Here is a 25657-nt window from a genome sequence, read left to right as displayed (position 1 = left end):
GAAAGCGCCACGTCCCCGGGACCGCGCCGAGTTGCGTGGAGCGGATTCCCGCCCAACTCTCGTCCCCGGGATTGTTGGGACGGCGGGCTCCAGCCCCAGCCCCAGCCCCAGCCCCAGCCCCAGCCCCAGCCCCAGCCCCAGCCCCAGCCCCGTACTGCGGGTGGCGTGGGCGCGGCCGTGTGGCCGCCACGTCCCCATTCACAGCTCATGACTCTGCTTCCACAGGGCTTCTTAGATTATCCTGCTAGTTATCTTCATTTCCACAAGACCACCAGGGCGGAATTAATCCGACTGAATCAGTCACCAACTTTATTGAACAATCCCAACTTTTTCTTTGCCTTCAGCGCTGCGCCCTGCGCTATCTACAGGAGGCTCTTCAGTCTTTGGCACCAGTGTATCTTTTAGCTCCATCTCCCAACACTCCCCCTCATCTTGCGCTCTGGGCACCATCATCTGTTTCCTAACAACCGGTCCTTTTTCATCTCTTAAGATTTTTGATCAAGAGGCTTCCTCTGCCAGGAATAAGTGCGTTTTCCTGATTTTCTGCCTTGCCAATAGAAGTCCCAGTTCAGATGTTAGCTCTAGAAGCCTTCCGTGACCTCACTAAGCATAATTCTTACCTTATTTACCATCATAGCTGTTTATAGCTTCAGTACACTTTGCCAAATTCTGCTATAAAATGTAGCTTATCCATCTGTCCTCTTCTAGAGTAAGCTCCTGGGTAGGTATCTGTCTATTCATCTTTATATCTGCAGCTCTGAGCTTACTGCCCAGCTCAGTAATGTTAAGTGAAGGGAATGGGCCGAACCCGTTGCATGTCCCTGAAAATTTAATTTCATGTCATGAAATTAAAACAAATATCAAATAAAAGCTACTATAGCTTCAACACAAATGGAATATAAACCTGTGGCATTCTTAGCACATAAAGCCTCTATAGTTTAAAATCAAATTGAGACAAGTTGTAAACTCATGAAACAGTTAAGCTCATGAAAGCAAGCTAGTTACTGTCAACGTGAAAGGTTTACAACTAATCCTTCCGGCATTCAAAGGAGTGTCAGTGATCCTTGGTGGTAGTCAGGGAAGGCTTCAGAGGAAGATATGACTAAGGCTGGACTAAGGAAGTCCCAAATGGACTATTCAGCAAGAAGAGTAATAGGAATAAGGACAAGTGGAGGGCAGAGTGGGAGGTAAATTCTCAGGCCAGGTAGCAAATGAGGAAGGTTAAAAAAAGGGGTGGGGGGAACAATGAAAGGAAAGCATGGATAGTAAGTTTGGAGAGGTAATGGAAGATCTTGTCAATTTGAGGAACCTGAACTGAAGACAGTGGGAACTGTGGGTCTTCCTGGGAAAGTTTCTAAGCTTGTGCCTACAGGGAAGCCATCTAATGGGTATTAACAATAAAACAGGCTACCTCAGGAGGCATTATTTCGAAAACAGTTTTTAAAATACGTCCTTAAGGATCACTTGAGGCCAGGAGTTCGAGACCAGCCTGGGCAAAATAACGAGACCCTTCCTCCCCCTATCTCTACAAAAAAACAAAAACTAAAAATTAGCTGGGTATGGTGGCACACACATGTAGTTCAAGCTAGTTGCTTGAGCCCAGGAGGTTGAGGCTGCAATGAACTATGACTGTACCACTTCACTCCAGCCTGGGCAACAGAGCAAGACCCGTTCTCTTAAAAAATAAAAATAACAACTCCTTAAGGTCAGGCACTGAGTTATGTGCTGGTGAACCCAAAGTAAACAGGACATCATCCCTGTCCTCAAGGAACTCAGCTTAATGGTGCGCCATCCATCCTGGAATTGTCCTAGTAAAGGCTAAACAGGTAGTGAGGGTGCCAGAGATAGGGCCCTCCAACCCTGAGGTTCCCTAATGGAGAAGGGCCTGGCCTAGCAAGGGAAAGGGAAATGGAAATGAACCCTTATATACAAGAGTTTTTTTGTTTGTTTTGTTTTGTTTTTCTTTTTTTTTGAGATGGAGTTTTGCTTTTGTCGCCCAGGCTGTAGTGCAATGGTGCGACCTTGGCTCACTGCACCTCCGCCTCCTAGGTTCAAGTGATTCTCCTGCCTCAGCCTCCCAAGTAGCTGGGATTACAGGCATGTGCCACCACGCCTGGCTAATTTTTGTATTTTTAGTAGAGACAAGGTTTCACCATGTTGGTCAGGCCAATGTCGAACTCCTGACCTCTAGTGATCCGCCTGCCTCGGCCTCCCAAAGTGCTGGGATTACAGGCATGAGCCACCGTGCCCAGCCACAAGAGAGATTTTAAAAGTGGAAATAAGTCCTGAGCTTAGTGACCACTCGAATGAAAGAAATGAAGAAGGAGCACTCAAAAGTTAAAAGGTTTAATCATGGGAGACTAGGAGAATGAGCTAGGTGCATGGAATGAGGGAAGTCAATTGAGTTCAAGACATAGGAAGTCTATGTGATGGCGGAATATCCAAAGAGAAAGAGCCAAGAGCCTGGAGGAGATATTTGGGAGGGGTTGTTGGCTAGCAGATGGCTGATGGAGCCATGAGAACAGATAAACTTTTTGAGGAGACGAAAGCAGATTAGGCCTCATGGGAGCCCCAGAGTTAGAAAGTAGGTGGAGGAAGGAAGAAAAGGACCTGAGGGACAACACATATTAGAAATGCCGCCAATAGCTGCACCCAAGGCCATCGAGTGAGAGCAGCACTGAAGGACTGCTTGGGGCCAGCATGATGGTGTCACCATAAAAGGCTGACATTCATCTCCAAGCTTCCCATCTCTGCTCATGGGTGCTACTGAACCTTCAGTGTTTCCTGTGTGCAGACACTGTTCTAGGAACTGGGGATACAGCAGTGAACAAAATTAAGTCTGTCATGGTGCTTATATTCTGGTGTGTAGAGGTAGGTGAGACAGCCCATAAACAAGATAAAAAAGCAACATACATAGAATGAGAGGTGGTGACAGGTGCTGTTACCTGAAAAACCAGGGTTTGTTCGCTTAGTGAGTAACAAACAATGCAAAACTCAGTTTTTGATCAATAGCAGTTTTATTACTTGGCATATGTAAGAAGGATACTGGGAATGTTCTCTAAAGCAGTGTCTCCCCAGGGGAAAGTGACAGGAGGGTTTTACGGGGTGATGGAGAGAGTGCAAAATCACATGTAGAGGAGGGGTCCCAGTGGCACAAACGAGTGAGTCATTATGCCAGAACATAGGTGGCATGTTATGGCAATGAAGCTATAGCTCCTCCTAGGGTGGAGACTTTGGCATGGTCAAGAGAAAAGTTGACTCAGTTCATCTATAAATTGCCAGGGTCTGCAAGGAGCTGGTTCAAACCAACAAGGTGACCACATTCCATGCAGGGTTTGGGGAAGAACAGGCTGCAGGGCAGAAAGCTGTAAAACAGGCTGATTGCTCCAGTTGACTGAATTCCTTTTATCCCTGGAGACCCTGATATGGTTTGGATCTGTGTCCCTGCCCAAATCTCATGTCAAATTGTAAACCCTAGTATTGGAGGAGGGGCCTGGTGGGAGGTGATTGGATCATGGGGCGGAGTTCTCATGAATGGTTTAGCACCATCCCCGCTTGGTACTGTATAGTGAGTGATTTCTAATGAGATCTGTTCATTTAAAGTCTGTGGCACCTCCCCCGCCCCTTCCTCCTGCTCCAGCCATGCAAGACGTATCTGCTTCCCCATTGCCTTCCGCCATAATTTCCCTGAGGCCTCCCAAGAAGCAGAAGCCACTGTGCTTCCTGTACAGCTGCAGAACTGTGAGCCAATTAAATCTCTTTTCTTTGTAAATTACCCAGTCTCAGGTATTTCTTTATAGCAATACAAGAATGGACTAATACAGACCCTCTCTGTCTGCTTACATAAGGAGAAAAATAAGGCAGGAAAGGAGAACAGTGAGTGTTGGGACTATCAGGAGTGGTGTTGCCATCTCAGAAAAGGTGGCCAGGGAAGCTCATGAGAGGGTGACACGTGAGTGAACATCTGAAGATGGTGAACATTCCAGGAAAAGGGAACACCAAGGCAAGGCCCTGAGTTGGGAGTATGTTTGAAGTGTTTGAGGAGCAACTGGAAGCCAGTGGGACTGCAGTACAGTAGCAAGGAGAGTAGAGGACATGAGGTCAGAGAGGGAGCAACAGGAATGGGGAAGGGAGAGAGGGACACCATGTAGGGCCTTTAGGCTATTGCAAGGACTTTAGCTTTTGCTATGATGAGTGAGAGGATATGAAGACTGACTATTTGCTAAATTGTTTCTTCTTCTTTCTGTGAACCCAGCTAGACTACATTTCCCAGCCTCCCTTCCAGTATGGTCATATGACTGAGCTCTGACTGAAGGAAGGAGGGCGGAGATGTTGTACACTACTTCCAGTACTGGCCATACAGACCTGCCATGTGTAATTCTCCAAGCTCATTCTCTTTCTGTGGCTAGAAGCTGTGTATTGCAGATGGCAGAGCCACAAGATGGAAGAAGCCCAGGTTCCTGTGAAACTGCCACTCAGTTTTTGAACCAGGAACACCATTTTTGGACTCTTTATGAATGAGAAGTAGAACTTCTATTAGCTATTTTATGCCATTGATATATTAGGATTTATCTCTTTCAGAGCTAGCATTGCCTTAACTAATACAGAAGGGAAACCATTGGAAGGTTTTGAGCAGAGAAGAAACATGATCTAAGATTTTTAAAGGATCACATTAGACTGAAAGGGAGTAAGGTTAGGAACGGAGTGCATTTAGGAGGTGTTTGCAACAATCCAGGTGAGTGATGATGATGGTTTGGTCCAGGTTGGTAGCAGTGGAAGTAGTGAGAATATCAAATTCTGAATATATTTTGAAAGTAGTTTGAAAGGATTTCCTAATGGGTTGGAAATAGGGTGGAGAGAAAGAGAGGAGTTAAGGATGACTCCAAGGTTTTGAGCAAGTAGAAAAATGAGGCTTCTGCTTATTAGGATGGAGAAGACTTTAGAGAGAACAAAGTTTTGAGGGATAATTTTTTTTTTCTGAGACAGAGTCTCGCTCGGTCGCCCAGGCTGGAGTGCAGTGGTGTGATCTCAGCTCACTGCAACCTCTGCCTCCTGGGTTCAAGTGATTCTCCTGGCTCAGCCTCCTGAGTAGCTGGGATTACAGGCATGCACCACCACACCCAGCTAATTTGAGGGATAATATTGAGAGATTTGTTTTGGGCATGTTGAGATACATATTAGACATTCAAGTAGAGATATCGACTAGGCAGTTGGATATGTATCTCTGGAGTACATGGTGGTCTGGACTAAATATATAAATTTACGAGTATATTTGTGGCATGAAATCTGTGTGTTTTGATTACAAGAGACTTAAGGACTGAATCCTGGGAATTTCTGATGTTCAGACATGATTGGGGGGTGTTGATGAGAATGAATCAGCAAAGGAACTGAGAAAAAGGTCAATGAGGGAGAAGGAAAGCCAGGAGAGTGTCCTGGAAGCCAAGTGAAGAAAAGGTTCAGGGAGAAAGCATGCTGCTGACAGTGAGGTGGGGCCCGGTTGGCCATGGGCTTTAGCAGTGTGGGAATCTTTGACAGGTTTGTCAAGGTAGTGAATGCAAAAACCTGATTGAAGGACTTCAAGAGACAATGGAGATTTTTAAAAGTTGGTTCCCTTTCACGGAGTTTTCTGTAAAGGGGTGGAGAAAACTGGAGCAAGGAGGCAGAGGGGCCAAGAGAGGTTTTGTTTTATTTTGTTCTGTTTTTATTGTAAGAAATAAGTATGTTTAGGAGGCAAGCCAGTATGTTCGTTGCTGATAGGAAGGATCTGGAAGTAGAGATCAAACTGATGACGTAGGAAAAGGAAAAGTTGCTGGTGTGACATATTTGGGTGAGATGGAATGGGATCTACTACAAAAGGGGAAGAGCTGGACTTTGCTTGGAGAGACAGTTCCTCCATAGTAACAAAGAGATAAGCTAGAGTCAATGGGTCTGGATCTAGGTAATTGGTAGATATGGTGGTGAGAGCCTGAAATTCTCTTTCAATTCTATGTTCTCAGTGAAATAGGAAGCAGGGTCATCAGGAGGAGGCAGTGGCAGTTAGAGGAGAGAGAAGGTGTGAAATAGCCATTCAGCAGAGTGAACAGATTTAGGGGAACACATGATGATTTCCAGGCAACATCAAGGACCCCCTTGAGGCCATGATGATGACTTTGCAGGGAGACTGGTTAGTATGTCATGTGATCTTCTCCAGAGAGGTTCAGTGGCAAGTTCAGCAGCATCACACAGGCATGGAGCTGATAGAGAACTGAATTTAGCCAAGGGAAGAAAGTGAGAGAGTCACAAAGATGTTGAGAATGCATGCCAGGAAGTGATAATAATAATGACTGATCACAGATAATCTAGGTTACAGGGGAAGGAAATGAGAACATGAAGAGAGCGAGGAACAGTGAAAACCTGGTAGAAGCAATAGATTGTAGGATTGGTGGGTCAATGGATTATTGTACTCAGGAAAAAATAGGAGGTGTTATAGCTAGGGAGTGGAAATAATGGGGTTAGGTGCAGTTATTAATGACAAACACTAGGGTAAAATCAAGGGAGACAGTGGTCGAGGAGGGTGGAAAAAGTATTGCTGGAAGGCAGGAGTTCAGGGAACAGAGATCAAAGTATGGGAAGGATCATCCATGTGGATGTTGAAATCACTAAGAATTAGGACATAACTCAGCCTTTGAGTAATGGTAATCCAGGAGCTTATTTTTTAGCCTTCTAACAATTTCAGGCTGAAAACTAGTTAAGTGAGGAAAAAGATGCTGCTAGGATATCTTAAGTCAAATCAAAATACCCTCCCCAGTTGGGGGATGGACAGCTTTCCTGAAATACTCATAGTCTGTTTCTCATTAAATGTGACATTTTTCTTTTTTTGAGACAGGATCTCACTCTGTCACCCAGGCTGAAGTGCAGTGGCACACTCATTGCTCACTGCAGCCTCGACCTCCTGGGCTCAAGCAATCCTCCCACCTCAGCCTGCCTGGTAGCTGGGACTACAGGCACACACCACCACTCCTGGCTAATTTTTTTGTATTTTTGGCAGAGATGGGTTTTCGCCGTGTTTCGCAGGCTGGTCTCAAACTTCTGGGCTCAAGTGGTTCACCTGCCTCAGCCTCCCAAAGTGTTGGGATTACAGGCACGAGCTACTGCTCCTGACACTATTGCACATTTTAAACAAAAAGGCCAGTCCATAGACCATCTGACAAACACTCCTTCATGACTCCCTTCATCTATAATTGGTAAACCTCTGATTAACCTGTATGTTGAGACTATATCTCCTATCTCTGGAATCTCTAATTTAAAAAGCACTAACAAGGTATGTCGACATTCCAAGGGAGTGTTATACAAAAAAGAAGTTGAGCCAGTGTTTGCGGCACGGAGATAATAGCAAACTTAGGGAATTTGAACACAAAAGAGAAATTCGCCCTACCTTACACACCTTGTCTTACCACCTCCTATAAGAACCTTTCTGCAGCTCAAACCCAAACCTCTATTAGGAACAACAGGGCTAGCAAGTCCAAGTTAGGGAACAGGCCAACAAAGAAGGAATGAAGCTTTAATCAGAAGACAGGAACTAGCAAGAAAAACAGACAGAAAGGGAAATGGAAGGTGTCTGGCAGTTCACATTTGTCCAGAATGGTCTGAGCAGGGAAGAAAACATATTTCTTTTTTTTGTTTATGTCTTTACTTTCAAGCTTTAAATTAGATAAATAGAAGCTTGGTGAGCATCTCTCAGGGGTGTGTCCCTTCTCTTGTCCTCCTTATCTCGTCTACCAAGTCTCTTCCATTTCTTATTACCACTTCTCTTTGTGTCTCTCATCTGCTGACTTTCTCCCACCACCTTTCTCGTCACCTCCATTTTGCTTCCTTCCACTTCTCTGGTCCTACTTCCCTTTCACTCCTTTCCTTCATCTCTTGGGCCCGGCCATTCTCAGAGCACATCTTGCTAGGCCAGCTCTGGCAGTGGCATGGAGGTGGCATATGCCGAGGTGCAGTGGCGAGGATGTGGTTATGTACAGCTGGAAAGGCCCTGCTGTCACCGTGAGATGACTCTATTTTTCCTTGGTTGCAGTTTTCTCCTCCTCTCCATCCCGATAATCCCTCAGCAGCTGAATGAATGCTGCAAAGTGATGCTGATGAGGCTTGCATAGATTCTCCCCAGTGCGGAAGGGTGGCTCAAATAGAATTTCCTGTGAGTGTAGGAGAGAAAAGTGTTTGATAGGATATAAATTACCTAAAAAGCTCTTTTGTGGGCACACAGATACTTATGCTAATTTAAAAAAATTGTCAACTATCTATAATAGGTATCTTATAAGGGTTGGTGGTGGCCGGGCCCAGTGGCTCACACCTGTAATCCTAGCACTTTGTGGGAGGCCAAGGTGGGCAGATCACCTGAGGTTGAGAGTTCTGAGGTCGAGAGTTCAAGACAAGACTGGCCAACATGGTGAAACCCTGTGTCTACTAAAAATACAAAAATTAGCTGGGCGTGGTGGTGCATGCCTGTAATTCCAGCTACTCAGGAGGCTGAGGCAGGAGGATCACTTGAACCTGGGAGGCGGAGGTTGCAGTGAGCCAAGATCATGCCACTGCACTCCAGCCTGGGTGATAGAGTGAGACTCCGTCTCAAAAAAAAAAGAGTTGGTGGTTTATTAATGACATTTTACTTTAGAAAACAGAAATCACCCCTCCCTTTTAGGGAAATCTATCTCTGGTCAAACAGAGGCACATAGGAAGTACTTCACAAATGTTTGTTAAATGAATGTGTGGATGGACGAATGGGCCTTGAGCATGACGACAGAAGGACTGGGACCTTAGGGAGGTCTGACCCTCCCCCCCCCAGCCCCCTTAACCTACTTCCTTTTCACTCTCTGCATCCCAACCCAAGCAGTAAGAAGGCCCTTCAAGAGCTCCAGGAAAGGAAAAGAGAGGAAAGACCACATGGGGAGTCTGCAGAGGAGATCCCTTACACCTCCCATACAGCAAGAGAAAGCAGCTATAGTGTCAACAGCATCTGGGAGAACTCTGGGGGCCCTGGAGGTGCCACACATCATGGTTTTGCTCAGCCCAGTTGGGAAAAGAGGGCTGAGGTCTCTGTGGCCAGCATTCCTCGACCACACCCCACAACTTTCTGGAATCACCCTCAGGACCCCAGGATCTGACCCAGCCCTGAGGCTGAATGCCAGGGCTGCCCCACAATGGCAGGGGATTCCTCCCATTGCTGTACCTATGGGTGGGGCCAGCTGTGGCCCGGTGGAGGCTGCCAGAGTGCTGAGTAGTGAGAGGGGCTGCAGGCCAGAGGGGTTCTCTCTTTCCCACTCTCCGTACGTGAATGAAGCCCTCCAACGTAGGTCACAGGTGCAAGGGATGCTGTCTTCACGGGAAGAATCTTTCCCTAGATCAAGTAAAGAAATGCATTTGCTTGTATGCTGGTTCACAGAGCCCTTACAGGTTACAGCTGACATTTGGGGGGTGCTTATGATGTGCCAGGCACCATTCCAAACAATTACATGCATTCATGGTCCTTTAATCCTCACCTCTGTGAGGTCAGAGAGGGTGAGTAATTTACCAACTGTCACACAAGGAGAAGCAGAGTCAGAATTCCAAGCCTGGCAGCCTGGCTCCAGAGTCCACGTTCTTACCACTATGTCACGTGAACAAGACAGCACCAGTAAAAGGAGAGACCCAATATGATTCAGATGGGTTAACTGAGTGGATTTCCCCAGGAGATTCATCTAGCTGAACTAGCAATGGCCTTGAACCCAGAAGGCCTTAAGCTAGAGCCTGTTCTTGGTCCACTTGGCCCTGGCTCTTCAAAGGATGGCCCACAGCCCAGCACCTTGGGCATTACCTGGGAGCATGTTAGAATCGCAGTCTCAAGCCCGCTAGACCCAAGAAATTAGAATCTGCCTTTTAACAAGATCTATGGGGGACTGTTTGGACATTAAAGTTTGGGAAGCACTGCAATAATAGGCCATACCACCTGCTGGTGGTGAGTGGAAAGATTCAGCCACACAGGTGCTGTTGGGCCTCTGGTTTTTCCAATTTTAAGTCTCTTTTTCATCCAAAAGTTCCAGAGGCTGGGGTATAACAGTCTTTTTAAACTGAGAGACTACACTCCCTCGCCGAATGAGAAAAGAGGGCCTGGAGGCCACCTGGGATGGTTAATTTCAATTCAATTTCAGCCTAGGAACATCTTGGCCGTGGTAGGTCCCATGATGCCAGATACCCTGCGACCCTAAAATTCTAGCTGTTTTCTCAAGTCCCAGAAATGTTTGAAATATTCCTCACATCTGTTTTCTTCAACCCTAATGTCATGGGGTATGTTTTGAGTGTGTATGTTTATACATATGTGTGTTTGAATGTATGTTTAAATGCAGAGAAATGAATCACCATCATGTCATTAGTCGCATAACATGAGAAAACATTCTTAGGCTTGGACAAAATGTGAGGCAGCCACAGCTGTGCTCACCATTTAGAACAGGGGCTGTGAGCTGGCAGCCTCCAGGCTGAATGTGGTCTGCAGATATGTTTTGTTTGCCCACTAAGTGTTAGCCAATACTATGCTTGAATATTTTATGGGAAGGTGGTATGCCACATATGTCCAGATCTTTTGGCTTCTCTTGAAAAATCAGAATATTTGGCCTGGATTCCAGCATGGCAACAACGAATGGAAGTCTTAATTGAAGCTTTCACTTTCTCATCGCCACTATGCCCACCACTCCCTGCTGTCTTCTCAGTTTTGACACCAAGTGTCAGCTGCCAGCAGTTGTTTTACTTATAACAGAATTTAGAGAAAAGTTAACCTTTTCTTACATCCATGTCACCCAGCCCTTTATCCATTTTTTTTTTTTTAAGTCTGAGTCTCGCTCTGTCACCAGGCTGGAGTGCAGTGGCGTGATCTCGGCTCACTGCAACCTCCACTTTCCCAGATTCAAGCGATTCTCCTGTCTCAGCCACCCGAGTAGCTGGGACTACAGGTACGCACCATCATGCCCAGCCAATTTTTGTATTTTTAGTAGAGATGGGGTTTCACCATGTTGGCTAGGCTGGTCTCGAACTCCTAACCTCGTGATCCATCCACCTCGGCCTCCCAAAGTGCTGGGATTACAGGCGTGAGCCACTGCGCCCTGCCCCCTTTACCCATTTATACCACCTGCAGTCCTATGCATTTGTAATCCCTGATTTAGACGAAAGTTAGCAGAGTTCCCCTGGGACCTACAGCCTTCTCTAAATTTATAAATATCTTATGATATTTTGGCTGCCTACTGAGCCAACGTGAAGGAATAATTTATTAGTGGCATGGTATATGGGTATTAATTGCCTCCCATTGTGTTCTCAGGCCTCTGCTTCATGCTGTGGATAATTGAGAAGCCTGAAAACAATTTAGTATTCACTGAAGAAATATCCCTCAAACCTATAAAACAACTAGGGAATAATGAAAGAGAGGTTATGACCAAGGAAGGATTAGCCTGGCAGGAAGGTGTTGTGTGAAGGGTAGGATTTAGAAGGATAGGGAGGATTTAGAGTGAAGCATCGGGGGAAGGGAGTGGATGGGGGATGAAGGAGGCATGGGATGGCTAAGGTTTGCTGGAGCAAAAGATTTGGGCTACAGAAGATGATTAGGCAGAGGGCTGCTATTAGAGGAAGAGTGAGTGAGCAGGTGAGATGGGCGAGATGGGGGAAGATTGTGCAGGGCCATGCATGCCGAATTGAGTGGATTTGGGGTGAACCAGAACCTGGAAATAGGGAACTGGCTGCTTTTTCCAGAATGTGTCATGCTCCCTCTTGCAGACTCTGTCTCTTCTTCCTAGAATGCCCTGCCTTACCTGTTTCAGCTAGCTCACCTGCACTCATTGTCTATGACTCAGTTCAGAAACCATGCCTCCCAGGCAAGCTTCCTGGCAGGAATGAGGGACCCCCTTCTTTGTGCTCCTTTGGCACCCTAGGCATAAGCTTTGAATGTTGCCTGGAAGGAGACATTTTGTAATTCGGGGATTTTCCCATCTGACACCACCAAATTATAAACTTCTTGCGGGAACATGGTGTCTTTCTACATGGTGGCCCTAAAGCCCATCACAGTAATTGGCACTCAGTGCGTGGTTTTGAATGAATAAATGGATAAATGAACTTATGGAAGAGTGCTACAGGCTTGAGATGAGAAGGGCTGGGCTGGGGTAGGGTCTGTGGGTGTAGAAATGAAGTAAAGAATACAAGATACATTGCAAAGAAAGAAATTGGTTAGGACTTGGTGCCAACTTGATTGTGGTGGCCAGAGAGCCTAAAGGAATTCAAACTAAGGCATGGAAGGACAATGGCAATACTGACAGCACCAGGACAACCAGGATGGGGGCTGGAGGGGATCTTATTCTTATATCCAGAGTAGAAAGCTCTTTGAGGCATGGTACCCTGTGCCCTCCCTTACCTGAGCTGTTCTTGTTGGTCTCCACCTTTCTGCTCCTCCTGAAACTCAAGCCATTTCAGGATCAAGGAAATGAAAGTTGAAAGTAAAGGAAAAGAACATTAAATTTGTATTTCAGATCTTGTTCCAAAGTTCCTGATGCAAAGCTTTAGAGACAGATATAAATATGAAAAAGGCCAGCTGTGGCTATATTGGATGGGTGTGACGCATATTAAAGTTCCAGAAAAAAAAAATCGGGAAGGGGGAGGTGGAATGGGGTGGGAGGTGGGGAGCAGAGCCCATGCTGCTGATTTTGCTGAGGAGGAGGGGGTGACTCCATCTGTTCAGTTCTGCATCTCAGCTATTTATTTTATTTGCTGTTAAGTTGCATGTTGTTGCCAATGTGCAAAAACTGATAATAATTGCAACCAGACTAGAACCAGCCCAAATGAGAGAAAAATTATCACTCAGGGGCTTCATTCTGGGAAACTAACAAGAAAGAGCTAAATGTCTGTACAAAGCAATTATCAAGATAGCAATGAAGCAAAAACTAATCCCTTCCTCCCCTCATTTCTTACATCCTTCCGATCTGCCCAGAGTAGGTTGCCATAGCTCCCTAGCTCGTTTTTCCACATCTCTCCTTCCCTTCAAATTAACTGTCAGGCAACAGCTAGCATGACCTTTTCAAAATGTAAACTGGATCACGTCACTTCCCTGTTTAAAATGCTGCTAAGGCTCCCATGACACTGGAAGTCTAAATTTCTTCGCATGGCTTCCCAGGCCCTGCCTGGCTCACTCCTTGCCCTCTTCTATTTATTCTCTTCCACCACTACCCGCTTTTCCCCACTGGCCTTCCACCAAGCTTCTTCCTTTGTGGAAGCCTCAGCCTTGCACCTGCCCATTCCCTTAACCTGCCTGGCCCTTCTTCACCCTTTCTTTAGCTGTCTATTACCTATTTTCTCCTTCAGACCTTAGCCTCCTCTCAACTTCTAGAAATATTAAAAGCTGTCTGTGCCAGAGAGTGCCAGTAGGCCCCCAGTGACCCTTTTTGCCTTCTCCCTGGGGAGCACAGTGTCTAATTTTGTGTTGTGTACATGGCTATGCAAAATGGGGAATGCATTTCCCAGCCTCCCTTGCAGCTGAGTGAGGTCACATGACTGAGTGTGGCCAATGAGGTATAAACAGAAACGGTTCTTTAAATAGTAATTTAAAAATCAGTGATTTGAGCAGACACAGTGGCTCGCTCCTATAATACCAGCACTTTGGGAGGCTGAGGTGAATGGATCACATAAGGCCAGGAGTTTGAGACCAGCCTGGCCAACATGGTGAAACCCCATCTCTAATAAAAATACAAAAATTAGCCAGGCATGGTAGTGAGTGCCTATAACCCCAGCTACACTGTAGGCTAAGGCATTAGAATCGCTTGAACCCGAGAGGCAGAGGTTGCAGTGAGCTGAGATGCCATTGCACTCCAGCCTGGGCGACAGAGTGAGACTCTGTCTCAAAAAAGAAAGAAAAAGGAAGGAAGGAAGGAAGGAAGGAAGGAAGGTGATTTGATAATTTGAGATAGCCAAAAAGCAGTTTCAAAATACCTTGCTCTATTAGAGTCCAGTGCCCTCTAGCTCAGCAATATGACATCTCATCGAGAAGTTCCTTAATTACAGAGCTCTGTATGATATATGGAGTGACAATCTCCAGGATATATTCTTTATACTGGGCAACAGATAAGTCTTTTTCTTGTGTTAATAGTTTTCTACCTCCAGCCAAGTTAGAATTAACAATACAAGTTAATACTTATTGAGAGCTTACTTACAATTTGCCTCTAAATCTGCTGAGTAGCATTCTAAGTGCTTGGTGCATATGAGCTCATTGGATCCTGACATCTGGATGGCGTTGGCACTATTTTCATTTCCATTTTACAGATCTGAAGACTGAGCCCCCAGGTTTCGATATGCTCAAGGGTGCAGTCAGAGCAATGACTTGGGCCCATGTCTTTGCGAGCTCTTCGCTGCTATAAGCGCTTGCCTCCTCCAAGCTGTACTGGTTTTCAGTTTATTACCAGTGCTCAGAAAGAAAGGGAATTTGTTCTGCCTCTGAACTGCTGGTCCAACTGGTTCCTGTTGTGACAAAATTCTCCCTCTGACACCTCATTTTTTTCTCCTGGTGACATTTGCTAATTTATTTCTGTTCTCTCCTTTCTATTAAACCATAAGTAATAGGCACTAGGACCCTGGATCCCACTTTATCTGGGACTGAATATTCTGTGGTACCCTCTGGTCTAAGTACGCTCAACTCCTGTCTCTTTTAAACCAACCAGTTTTATACCAAGACTTAATGCTAAGTCATCTGTACATACAGCGACATTTCCTCAGCCATGAAGAAGATAGATCTGTAGCATGGAGCTTTCCAGAACAGACTCTATATTAAGAAAACGACCACAGAAGCTCCATAAAGTCCAAGCAGAGACCTTGGGTGAGTAGGTAAGTAAATCCAATAAGTTGACAATGTTTTAAACAATGGTTTTGGTTATTTCCCTGTAGGACTAGAAACTGGATTAGAAATTAGGTTTTACATGACTGGGCACAGTGGCTCACGCCTGTAGTCCTAGCACTTTGGGAGGCCGAGACAGGTGGATCACTTTAGGTCAGGAATTCGAGACCAGCCTGGCCAGCATGGTGAAACCCTGTCTCTACTAAAAATACAATAATTAGCTGGGCGTGGTGATGTGTGTCTGTAATCCCAGCTACTTGGGAGGCTGAGGCAGGAGAATCACATCAACCCAGGAGGCAGAGGTTGCAGTGAGCCGAGACTGTGCCACTGCACTCCAGCCTGGGCGACAGAGTGAGACTCTTGTCTCAAGTAAACAAATGAACAACAACAAAAAAAAGAAATTAGGTTTTACTTTTTCACCTGTATACCTAACTTATCCTCATTGTTGGAGAGCTACTTTTCATTTTTTATAATAGTCCTCCTCTGGAGTCAAGCCCACCATGCTTGCTGTGTGGAGAAGGAGAACAAGGCAAGGAGAGCTGGAGGAAGGTTGTCCTGAGTCAAGGATAAAGACTGAACAGTGACTGGGCACGGTGGCTCATGCCTGTAATCCCAGCACTTTGGGAGGCCGAGGCGGGCAGCTCATCTGAGGTCAGGAGTTCCAGACCAGCCTGGCCAACATGGTGAAACCCCGTCTCTACTAAAAATACAAAAATTAGTTGGGGGCATGGTGGCACATGCCTGTAGTCCCAGCTACTCAGGAGGCTGAGGCGGGAGAATCGCTTGAACCCTGGGCGACGGAGTGAGAGCCTGTCTCAAAAAGGAAAAAAAAAAAAAAGACTGGATAGTGAGTGGCAGTATATCGAGGCCAGGCTGGTCTCAAATTCCTGACCTCAAGCAATCCATCTGCCTTGACCTCCCAAAGTGCCGGGAATACAGGCGTGAGCCACCGTGCCTGGTCACGTAAAACCCTGTGCTCATTAACCAAGATATTTGGTTTCTGGATCTCACAGCCCAGACCATCTGGGTTGCAGGAGGGAATGTCAGAGGCTGGCTTGATTTAAGTCATGTACCTCAACTGGTTCTGCTGGTGTAAGTCGGCAAAAATCTGAGACAGGGCTTCACTCTCCCCCTTGGTCATTAGCTGAATGAGACTCTCGCTGGGCTGGGAGGCTTGGAGTTTCTTCTGTACTAACTATATGAAGAGAAAAAGCAGAACCAGCTGGTTAAGGCCTTGGGGTCTTCACATTTTCCTAATATCATGGTCCAGACTCTAAAGTGTTGGAACTCAAAATTTTCCAAAGTGCAGCCACACCAGCTGCTCACAGAGGCAATTCTGAGGCCATATTTTTTGGTTTACACTCCTCGTATTGGTAAAAATGTCCTTTTGTGCCTTAAGGGTAATATCTTCATTACATACTTTTAACATTACTTAACAGATAATTACTTAACAGATAACAGGAATAACTTATTCCTATTAATATACCTTAATATAATGTATGAATAGCCTATTAATATAAGCTTTAATAAAGTTTATGCTGTTTGGTTTTATACTTAAATGTAGGGGAATCATATATTTGTTATAGAAATTTAATTAGTGGAGTTTTTTTTTTGAGGCAGAGTCTCACTCTTATGGCCAGGCTGGAGTGCAGTGGTGCGATCTTGGCTCACTGAGACCTCTGCCTCCTGGGTTCAAGCGATTCTCCTGCCTCAGCCTCCCAAGTAGCTGGGACTACAGGTGTCTGCCACCACACCTAGCTAATTTTTGTATTTTTAGTAGAGGCAGGGTTTCACCATGTTGGCCAGGCTGGTCTCGATCTCCTGACCTCGTGATCTGCCCACCTTGGCCTCCCAAAGTGCTGGGATTATAAGCGTGAGCCACCGCGCCTGGCCTAATTGGTGTTTTAAAACTTAATTTCTCTAAGAAATATCCTATAGTGTGCTGCTTTTTACATCAGGGCAAAATTAATTTCTTTCCTGCTGCCTGTGATACTCAAAAGTGCTCCAGTTGTGCATGCTGTCCATGTCCATAGTCACTCATTCATTCCATATTTATTGAATGCCAACTAGGAGCCAGGTACTAGGGATATAGCAGTAAAGAAGACAAACAAAAACCCCTGCCTTCATGGAGTTTCTGTTGTAGCTGAAGTCAGACTTACATTCATCATGTTCTGGGGCAAAAAGGCCCAGGTATCTTCACTGGTAAATTCTATCAAATACTTAAAGAAGAAGTAATAGCAATGCTTCATGAATTCTTTCAGAAAATAGAGGAGGGAATACTTTCCAACTTCTTCAATGAGGATAATATTAACTTAATACCAAAGCTAGGGGATCACAAATATATCACAAGAAAATTATAGACCAATATCTCTCATGAGCATAGATGCAAAATTCCTTAATGTAATGTAAGCAAACTGAGTCTAGTAACATATAAAAAATAAGTATATACACCGTGACCAGGCAGATTTTATTGCAGGAACACAAAGTTGGTTTAATGTTAAAAAAAAATCAATTCATGTAATATACTGTATTAACAGAATGAAGGACAAACCACATAATCATCTTAATAGATGCAGAGAAAGCATTTAACAAATCTAATACCCATTCATGATGAAAAAAGAAAAGAAAGAAAACTCTTTCAATAAATAGGAAGAAAGGGAACGTCCTCAATCAGATTAAGGGCATCTACAAATATTCATAATAAGCATCATACTTAATAGCAAAAAACTGAATGTCTTTTTCCTAAGATCAGGAACAAGACAAGGATGTCTGCTTTTGCCTCTTCTATTAAACATGTACTGGAGGTTCCAGCTAATGCAATAGAGCAATAAACAAATCTAGATTGGAAATGAAGATATGAAACTGTCCTTATTGCAGATGGCATGAGTGTGTGTGTGTGTGTGTGTGTGTGTGTGGTGTGTATGTAGAAGATTCCAAGGAATCTGTAAAACTGCTATAATGTATAATGAGGTTAATATTAAAAAACCAATTGTATTTCTAATACTATCAATGAATGACCCAAAAATGAAATTAAGAAAACACAAACACAGTTCTGGTCACAACAGCATCAACAACAATAAGATACTTAGGAAAACATTTAATCAAATAAGTGCAGAACTTGCAGAATTTGCCTACTAAAAACTACAAAATAGGCCAAGCATGTGGCTCCCAGCACTTTGGGAGGCTGAGGCAGGAGAACTGCTTGAGCCCAGGAGTTCAAGACCAACCTGGGCAACAGAGCAAGACCTCATTGCTATTAAAAACAAAACAAAAGCTACAAAACTTTGCTAAGGGAAACTAAAGTATTGAAATAAATGAAAAGACATTCCATATTCAGATGTTGGAAGACACAATATTATCAGATGGCACTTCTCCCCAAAGTGATGTATAAATTCAACATGTGCTTATCAAAATTCTAACAGGTTTTTTTTTGTGGAAATTAACAAACTGATTCTAAAATTTATATGAAAATGCAACAGATCTAGAATAGCCAACACAGTTTGAAAAAGAACAAAATTAGAAGACTTATATCACCCATTTTCAAACGTAATATAAAGCTACATTAACCAAGACATTGTTTTGTTGACACAAGAATAGGCAAATAAGTCAACAGAATGGAACTGAGAATTCAGAAATAAATTTTTATATTGATAGTAAATTGATTTTTGATGAAGGTGCTAAGACAATTCAATGTGGGAAGGAATAGTCTTTTCAACAAATGGTGCTAGGCTAATTACATATCCATATACACAAAAAAAAGTACTTAGATCATTACCTCATTCCATACATAAATATTAACTCAAAATGGATCATAGACCTAAATGTAAGAGCTGAATCTATAAAACTCCTAGAATAAAACATAGGATAAAATCTTTGTGACTTTGGAATGAACAAAGAGTTCTTAGGTATGCATAGAAAACCTGATCCATAAAAGAAAAAGTTTCATGCCTGTAATCCCAGGACTTTGGGAGGCTGAGGCGGGTGGATCACTTGAGGTCAGGAGTTCGAGACTAGCCTGGCCAACATGGTGAAACCCTGTCTCTACCAAAAAATACAAAAATTAGTTGAGTGTGGTGGTGCATGCCTGTAATCCCAGCTACTTGGGAGGCTGAGGTGGGAGAATCACTTGAACCCAGGAGGTGGAGGTTGCAATGAGCTAAGATTGTGCCATTGCACTCCAGCTTGGGCAACAGAGGGAGACTGTCTCAAAAAAAAAAAAAAAAAAGAAGAAGGAAAAAGTTGATAATTGCACTTAATCAAAATTAAAAATTTTGCTCCTCAAAAACATCATTAAGAAAATGAAAGGCAATTCATAGACTGAGAGAAAATATTTTCAAATCATCTATCAGATGAAGAACTTGTATCCAGAATATACAAATAATTCTTACAATGCAATAAGAAGAAAAAACCCAATTGAAAAATGGTCAATGCCGGGCACGGTGCCTCACGCCTGTAACCCCAGCACTTTGGTGGGCCGAGGTGGGTGGATCACCTGAGGTCAGGAGTTCCAGACCAGCCTGGCTAACATGGTGAAACCCCATCTCTACTAAAAATACAAAAATTGGCTGGGCATGGTGGTGCGTGCCTGTAATGCCAGCTACTTGGGAGGCTGAGGCAGGAGAATCACTTGAGCCTGGGAGGCAGAGGTTGCAGTGAGCCAAGATTGTGCCACTGCACTCCAGCCTGGGCGACAGAGTGAGACTCCATCTCAAAAAAAAAAAAAAAAAAAAAAAGCAAAACAAAACAAAAAAACTACAAATACTCCGTGACTCTGCCCTGGAGTTTGCCCCATGCTACAATATGGATGAAACTGAAAAATGTTATGCTAAGTGAAAGAAGCCAGACACAAAAGACTATATGTTGTAAGATTCCATTTATATGAAATGCCTAAGATGAATGTGTATAGACTAAAAACAGATAATGGTTGCCTAGAGCTGGGAGTAGGAACAGGGAATGACTGCAAATGGGCGAGGGGGAATTTTTTAGGGTAACGGAAATGTTCTGAAACTGGATTGTGGTGATGGTTACACGACTCTATACAATCTACTGAAAGTGTTGAAACTGTGGTTTCAACATAATCCACCATAAAATCCACAATGGTGGATTTTATAAAACAATAAACAATTTATATAGAATTGTTTATATAAAATATATATAAAACAAAACAATTATAAAACAATAAAATCCACAATGGTGGATTTTATTGTTCTAAATGATACTCAATAAAGCTGTTTAGAAAAGGCCTCACGCTGAGATCACCTTCATAGGGCACTCACATACCAGCTGGGTTAAGCTCTACCTCGCTGCTTTGGCCTTGACTGCAGGGTGGCAATGGTGCTCACTTACCTTCGAATCTCCTGAGGGGCTGCTGCAGTTCTTGGGTACCAGGCAATGAGTGACAAGAATCCTAGGGTCTTTGGTGGTGATGGACAGCCCCTTTTGAAGAATTTGAACCAGTCGGATCCAGAAGTGGAAGACAGTCTCAGGATGGTCAGGGTGGAGCTTTAGGTAATAAATCTTCTCAGTGACTGTCCTCAACTGCAGGATGCGTTGATAGTGGTCACATACCTGGAGCTCCACAAACTTCAATGGGAGAATCCTGAAGCCACCAGGGAAGACACACACTGACAACCCTATTGCATCTGATCTGACCCTGTCTTCGTTAAAATGAGGCAGGTCTCCTTTAGGACTAAGGCTTTTGGAGGTAGAAAAGAGGGTGCTTTAGCACAGTGCTGCTCAATTGTTGGGGAGACCAAATACACCTGCTGAGCTTGTTTAAAATGCAGACACCTGAAGACACCACTGAAGATTCAGATTCAGTAGGAATTGGGTGTGGCCCTGGAATTTGCATTGTAACTTCCACCTACCCTGCCATGATTCTCGTGTGCCCTAGACCCTATTTGAGAGAGACAGCCTAGGAGGTAAGGTGGCTAGTCATAGGATTTTACAATTTCTTTCTGTTTTTCTTTTCTTTCTTTTTTTTTTTTTTTTCCTGAGGCAAAGTTTTGCTCTTGTTGCCCAGGCTGGAGTGCAATGGCACGATCTTGGCTCACTGCAACCTCCGCCTCCTAGGTTCAAGCGATTCTCCTGCCCTAGCCTCCTCAGTAGCTGGGATTACAGGCATGTGCCACCAGGCCCGTCTAATTTTTTATTTTTGGTAGAGACGAGGTTTCATCATGTTGGTCAGGCTGGTCTCGAACTCCTGACCTTAGGCGATCCACCTGCCTCCGCCTCCCAAAGTGCTGGGATTACAGGCATGAGCCACCGCGCCCAGCCAAAATTTCTTTCTTGAAAGCACCAAAGGAGCTTGCCCCACTGTCTGGCTTGTGTGTTTATTGAGTTTAATGCCACAGTTAGTCTTCCCAAGGGAGTTAAAGTTCAAGAATCTGGCTTTGGATCTAATATTAGTCAGCTGGGACTGGGTGGTACTTGCTACAGGTACACCAAGAACATCATGGAGAGGTGTGTCACTGAGGTAGCATGGAGAAATGAAGGGTTTTCTTGGACTTTTGGGAATTTCTAGAGATTCTTGAGATATCCTACAGATTATTTAAAGAGGCCCCAAAATTTAAAAAGGCTACTTCGTCCCAGACAAGCATGATGTCACTATATGCTACAGCTCTAAGTGAGACTTAGTCCCATTTATTTTACTGATTAAAAAAAAAAAACAAAAAAAAACTGGCCGGGCACGGTGGCTCACGCCCGTAATCCCAGCACTTTGGGAGGCTGAGGAGGGTGGGTCACCTGAGGTCAGGAGTTCAAGACCAGCCTGGCCAACATGGTGAAACCCTGTCTCTATTAAAAATACAAAAATTATCCAGGTGTGGTGGCAGGCACCTATAATCCCAGCTACTCGGGAGGCTGAGGCAGGAGAATCACTTAAACCTGTGAGGCAGAGGTTGCAGTGAGCCAAGATCCCACCATTGTACTCCAGCCTGGGCGATAGTCTTTTTTGAGACTCAGTCTCAAAAAAAAAAAAAAAAAAAAAAAAGAAAAAGAAAAAGACAAAGAAAACTGAGGAGCAGCAAATAACTTGTGATTTTAAAAATTGAGTCCAGTTAGTTGTACACCAAGAACTAGAAATAATTTCCTTTCCCCAACCAGTGCGCCATCTGCCAGACTCACTGCCTCCTTGCCCTTGGGCCCAATGCTGAGAGATTTCCTATGAATTCAGTGGCGTCCGTGCAGCGAGAAAGAAAATGGGCAGGTAGACTAGCCCCTGACTCCTGTCCACATGACATCTCCCTTTGTCCCACTTGGCCTCTGTCCTTCCAGTGCAACCCCTGTCTTAGGATACTGTTGTCTAAAAAAATCAATGTCACTGCTGATGACATCTCTATCTTCTCCTTGAGTTTAGTAGTCAAGCAACCTCCACTTTGCATCCACCCCTCACCCCTCTTGTCCTCCATTCTCATCTGCATTGCTCACCTCTTCAGGAAGATGTTGGGGGCTATGGATGGTCTGTTCCATGTCTGGTTCTGCCCCTGGTGCCATTTGACTCTGGCCATGAGTAGGATGTTGGGGAGGGGCAGGCAGGGTACCGAGGAGGTCACCCCCAGGGCCATGGTGTTGGAAGCTTTGTAGATGTCTCTCCAATTCCTGCCCCTTTTGACCTGCAACGCAGCCCCCAGGCACAACCTGAGCATTTGGCAAAAGCTGCAGTCTGTTTCAGCCCAGGGTTTCTCAACCTCGACACTATTAATGTTTTGGGTTGGATAGTCTTTGTTGAGGGCAGGATACTGCCCTGCACACTAAAGAATGCTTAGTAGCATCCTTGACCTCTACCTACTAGTTCTAGTAGCACTACCAGCCAAATCGTGACAACAAAAAATGTCTCCAGACATTGTCAAATGTTCCCTGGCAGTTGGGGCCAAAAATCAATTCTTGTTGATAGCCACTATATTGGTTAAACAACTACTAGTATTTAAACAATATTTCAACCACCCATTTGTTAACAATTGCCCACAGGAATTACAACCCAGGAGTTCCCTGCCATCTGTCATTTCTGCCAATCCTCCCTGGACTGTTTCCTGGCCTTCTTTGAAAAATGTATCCTCTTGGTCCTTCTCCGAGGTGCCCTATTATCTCCTGCACCTTCACTGAACAGGAAGGTCCTCTCTAACTCCAAAGTGCTGTTCATTCTCGCTTCCATCCAACCAGAGGAGAGCCCAGGCAAGGAGACGAACGTGCACCGAGTGCCTGTTAGACAAGGTACTTTTCTTGCTGTATTTGCATTTCATCCTCAGGTCAGTTCAACCCTTTTACAATCAAGGGGTCAGATTCAGGCTACACAGGTTACTTGCACAGTCACCTCCCAAGGAGAAGGCAGAGGACTGGAATCTGAGCCCAGCTGTCTCTGGGACCCCAGGTGCTGTTCTTTCGCCAATCCGCATTATTGTTCTCAAGAAGCGTCTCTTTCTACTGCCTCTTTGTTCATCTACTTCAGGTGACAGCCTGGGGGCTGAAGTAAACTGGAGGATTAGAATACCAAATTCTCCACTCAGAGCAGAGGACCCCTGACCTTTCTCCCTGGGTGACAGCTGTCTGTAGGAGAAGCCCCGTCTGGGGCTCAGCAAAGCCCAGGTCAATGAGGGTGGCCTTGCATTCCAGGTCCACTAGCTTCTCCTTGCCTCAATTCTCACTCTGCCCCAGTTTCAGGGATGGACTCTCTCAGTCATATCTTGGGAACAGGTTTAGAAGAATCAAAGAGTGCTATTCTGCGCCACCCAAGAGTACCTGGATGAAGTTGCTTTCAAACACCACGGAGTCAGGAAACAGGTTGAATTCTGGAGAATGAACCACCTGGCAGAGCAGTCCCTCCTCCACACCTAGGCCCGCTCCAGGGTTCGGCTCTCCATCCACAGGCAAGAGGCCCCTGAATTCTTCCCAGGCATTCAGGGAAGGGAAGGTTGGATAGGATCTTGTGACTTTTACTGTCTTCTTTGATTTCCTCCAAGTCTTTCTATGTGGAAATGATGACAACATTTCTACACATGCTCAGGGGCCTGCTGCACATTTGTCCTGGGATCTCTGTCTCCCCTCCTGGCCTTGGGCAGCTGGCCAAGCCATGGGACCACCAGTCAGCTCACAATGATGAATGGATGACATCATGAAAAACCAGGACGGACCTGCAGGAAGGGGAAGTGCAGAGGAGCCTCCCTTTTCCTCCAGAGAGCTCGTGTGCCTTATCCGTGCCTTGACATTCCCCAGCCCTTTTCGGAACCCCAGGACATAGTCCTACCAGAACTTGCTGAGAAAGCAGTGAGCCAGGCAGAAAGCAAGCAAGGAGGGCTGTCAGGAAGATCCTTCCACTGCTAAGAGGAAAATGCCCTTCCTGCCTTTCAACCCTTCCTTACTCTGAATGCAACCTATCTCACACAACTTTAAAAGCTGCATGTCCATTGAAAACCCCATCTTCCTAAGCTTTGCAGCATGTGGGCCCCCGACACACTGGTGGATCTGCAGGTTATGGAAGCAGTTGCAGGGCAGTTGGTGCCTGCTCTGCGTTCTGCCGCGGCAGGCTGGTTACTTCTGCAGGACTTATTTCCCTTAGGAGGTCAAACTGAAGAAGCAGGAGAAGTAATTAGTTTCTTATCCAGAGGCTGGCTTTGTCAGGGCGCTGGCTGGGAGGAATAGAACCCCGATGAGCAGCTCTGCTAGGTCCCAAGCTGTTCCCCCTCTTGGAGAGTGACAGCATCCCTCACCCCTGAACCAGAGGAGGAAAGAGCCCAAATCATGGGCTGCTAGGTCAGGGAGAAAGAACCAAGCAGGCTGACCACTATTCAAGGCCATTCCTGGGAGAAACTCTTTTCTAATTTGGACCGAATTCTAAATTTTTTTTTTTTTTTGAGATGGAGTCTCGCTCTTGTTGCTCAGGCTGGAGTACAATGGCATGATCTTGGCTCACCACAACCTCTGCCTCCCGAGTTCAAGCGATTCTCCTGCCTCAGCCTCCCGAGTAGCTGGGATTACAGGCATGTGCCATCACGCCTGGCTAATTTTTTGTATTTTTAGTAGAGACAGGGTTTCTCCATGTTGGTCAGGCTGGTCTCGAACTCCTGACCTCAGATGATCCGCCCACCTCGACCTCCCAAAGTGCTGGGATTACAGGCATGAGCCACTGTGTCTGTCCCAAATTCTGAACTTATTACATAATGAATTAACCATCAAGGTCAAATGTAACACATATAGACAAAGAGTTTGACAATCATTACACACAAAGGACAAGCATGGAGGCTGACTTTTGTATTTCATTATAAAGTCAGGGAGAAGCCTAAAGGGCCTGGAGGCTCTCACCATCCAATTCCATCAGTCCTTCCCTCTGGTCATTCAGATTACACCCCTGCTCCAGCACCTGTTATAGCTCCTGGCTCAGTAAACCAACTTCCAGCCTCACTTTTCTCATTATCTTTTGTTTACCAGGTAGGAAAAGTGTCTTCATGGTCACATTCTCTAAGGATTAGATCAGAAACCACATCCTTTGGTTTGCATTTCCCTGGAAATAACCTAGAAAGGGAACACACAGCACAAAAGCGTAGTAATTAATAAATTGATACGTTGCTGTTCACAGTTAAAGCTTAACCACAACAATAAAGCTCATTGGTTTAGATATACAATTTGAGTATACTTGGCCACTGAGACACCCAAGAGTCAGTTGGGGAGATGACTTCTTCTCTTTTCCATACAAGTCTGTTAAGCCCACTTCTATGGTGTTCAACCCTCAGAGGAAGAAGGCTTGGGTGCCCAGTCTAGAAAGCTGATTGTGAGCAAAGGATTTTTTAGCTC

The 25657-nt window shown here is 45.0% G+C and overlaps 1 protein-coding gene across 3 annotated transcripts; it reads right to left on the bottom strand.

Annotated features, from left to right (window-relative positions):
• Positions 1-7524: 7524 nt before the first annotated feature.
• Positions 7525-25304, bottom strand: GARIN1B (golgi associated RAB2 interactor 1B). 3 transcript variants are annotated; one of them, XM_055392249.2, is made up of 7 exons: positions 25169-25304; positions 22301-22485; positions 20219-20410; positions 15946-16067; positions 12407-12444; positions 9209-9376; positions 7525-8174 (listed from the first exon to the last, which is right to left on the bottom strand). In XM_055392249.2, exons 1-7 carry the CDS (start codon positions 25179-25181, stop codon positions 8161-8163), a joined length of 732 nt encoding a protein of 243 aa, XP_055248224.1. In that variant the 5' UTR covers positions 25182-25304; the 3' UTR covers positions 7525-8160. The 3 variants fall into 3 exon arrangements, with proteins under 3 accessions (XP_055248224.1, XP_055248223.1, XP_018887374.1); XM_055392248.2 differs by lacking the exon at positions 25169-25304 and adding an exon at positions 23609-25160 and having other exon boundaries at positions 12407-12450; positions 20219-20567; XM_019031829.4 differs by lacking the exon at positions 25169-25304 and adding an exon at positions 23609-25158 and having other exon boundaries at positions 20219-20567.
• Positions 25305-25657: the final 353 nt, after the last annotated feature.

This window comes from Gorilla gorilla, chromosome 6, assembly GCF_029281585.2.
Source record: "Gorilla gorilla gorilla isolate KB3781 chromosome 6, NHGRI_mGorGor1-v2.1_pri, whole genome shotgun sequence".
NCBI classification, from domain to species: domain Eukaryota; kingdom Metazoa; phylum Chordata; class Mammalia; order Primates; family Hominidae; genus Gorilla; species Gorilla gorilla.
The sequence above is the reverse complement of the archived record's forward strand: the minus strand, read 5'-3'. Positions and strand labels throughout refer to the sequence as shown.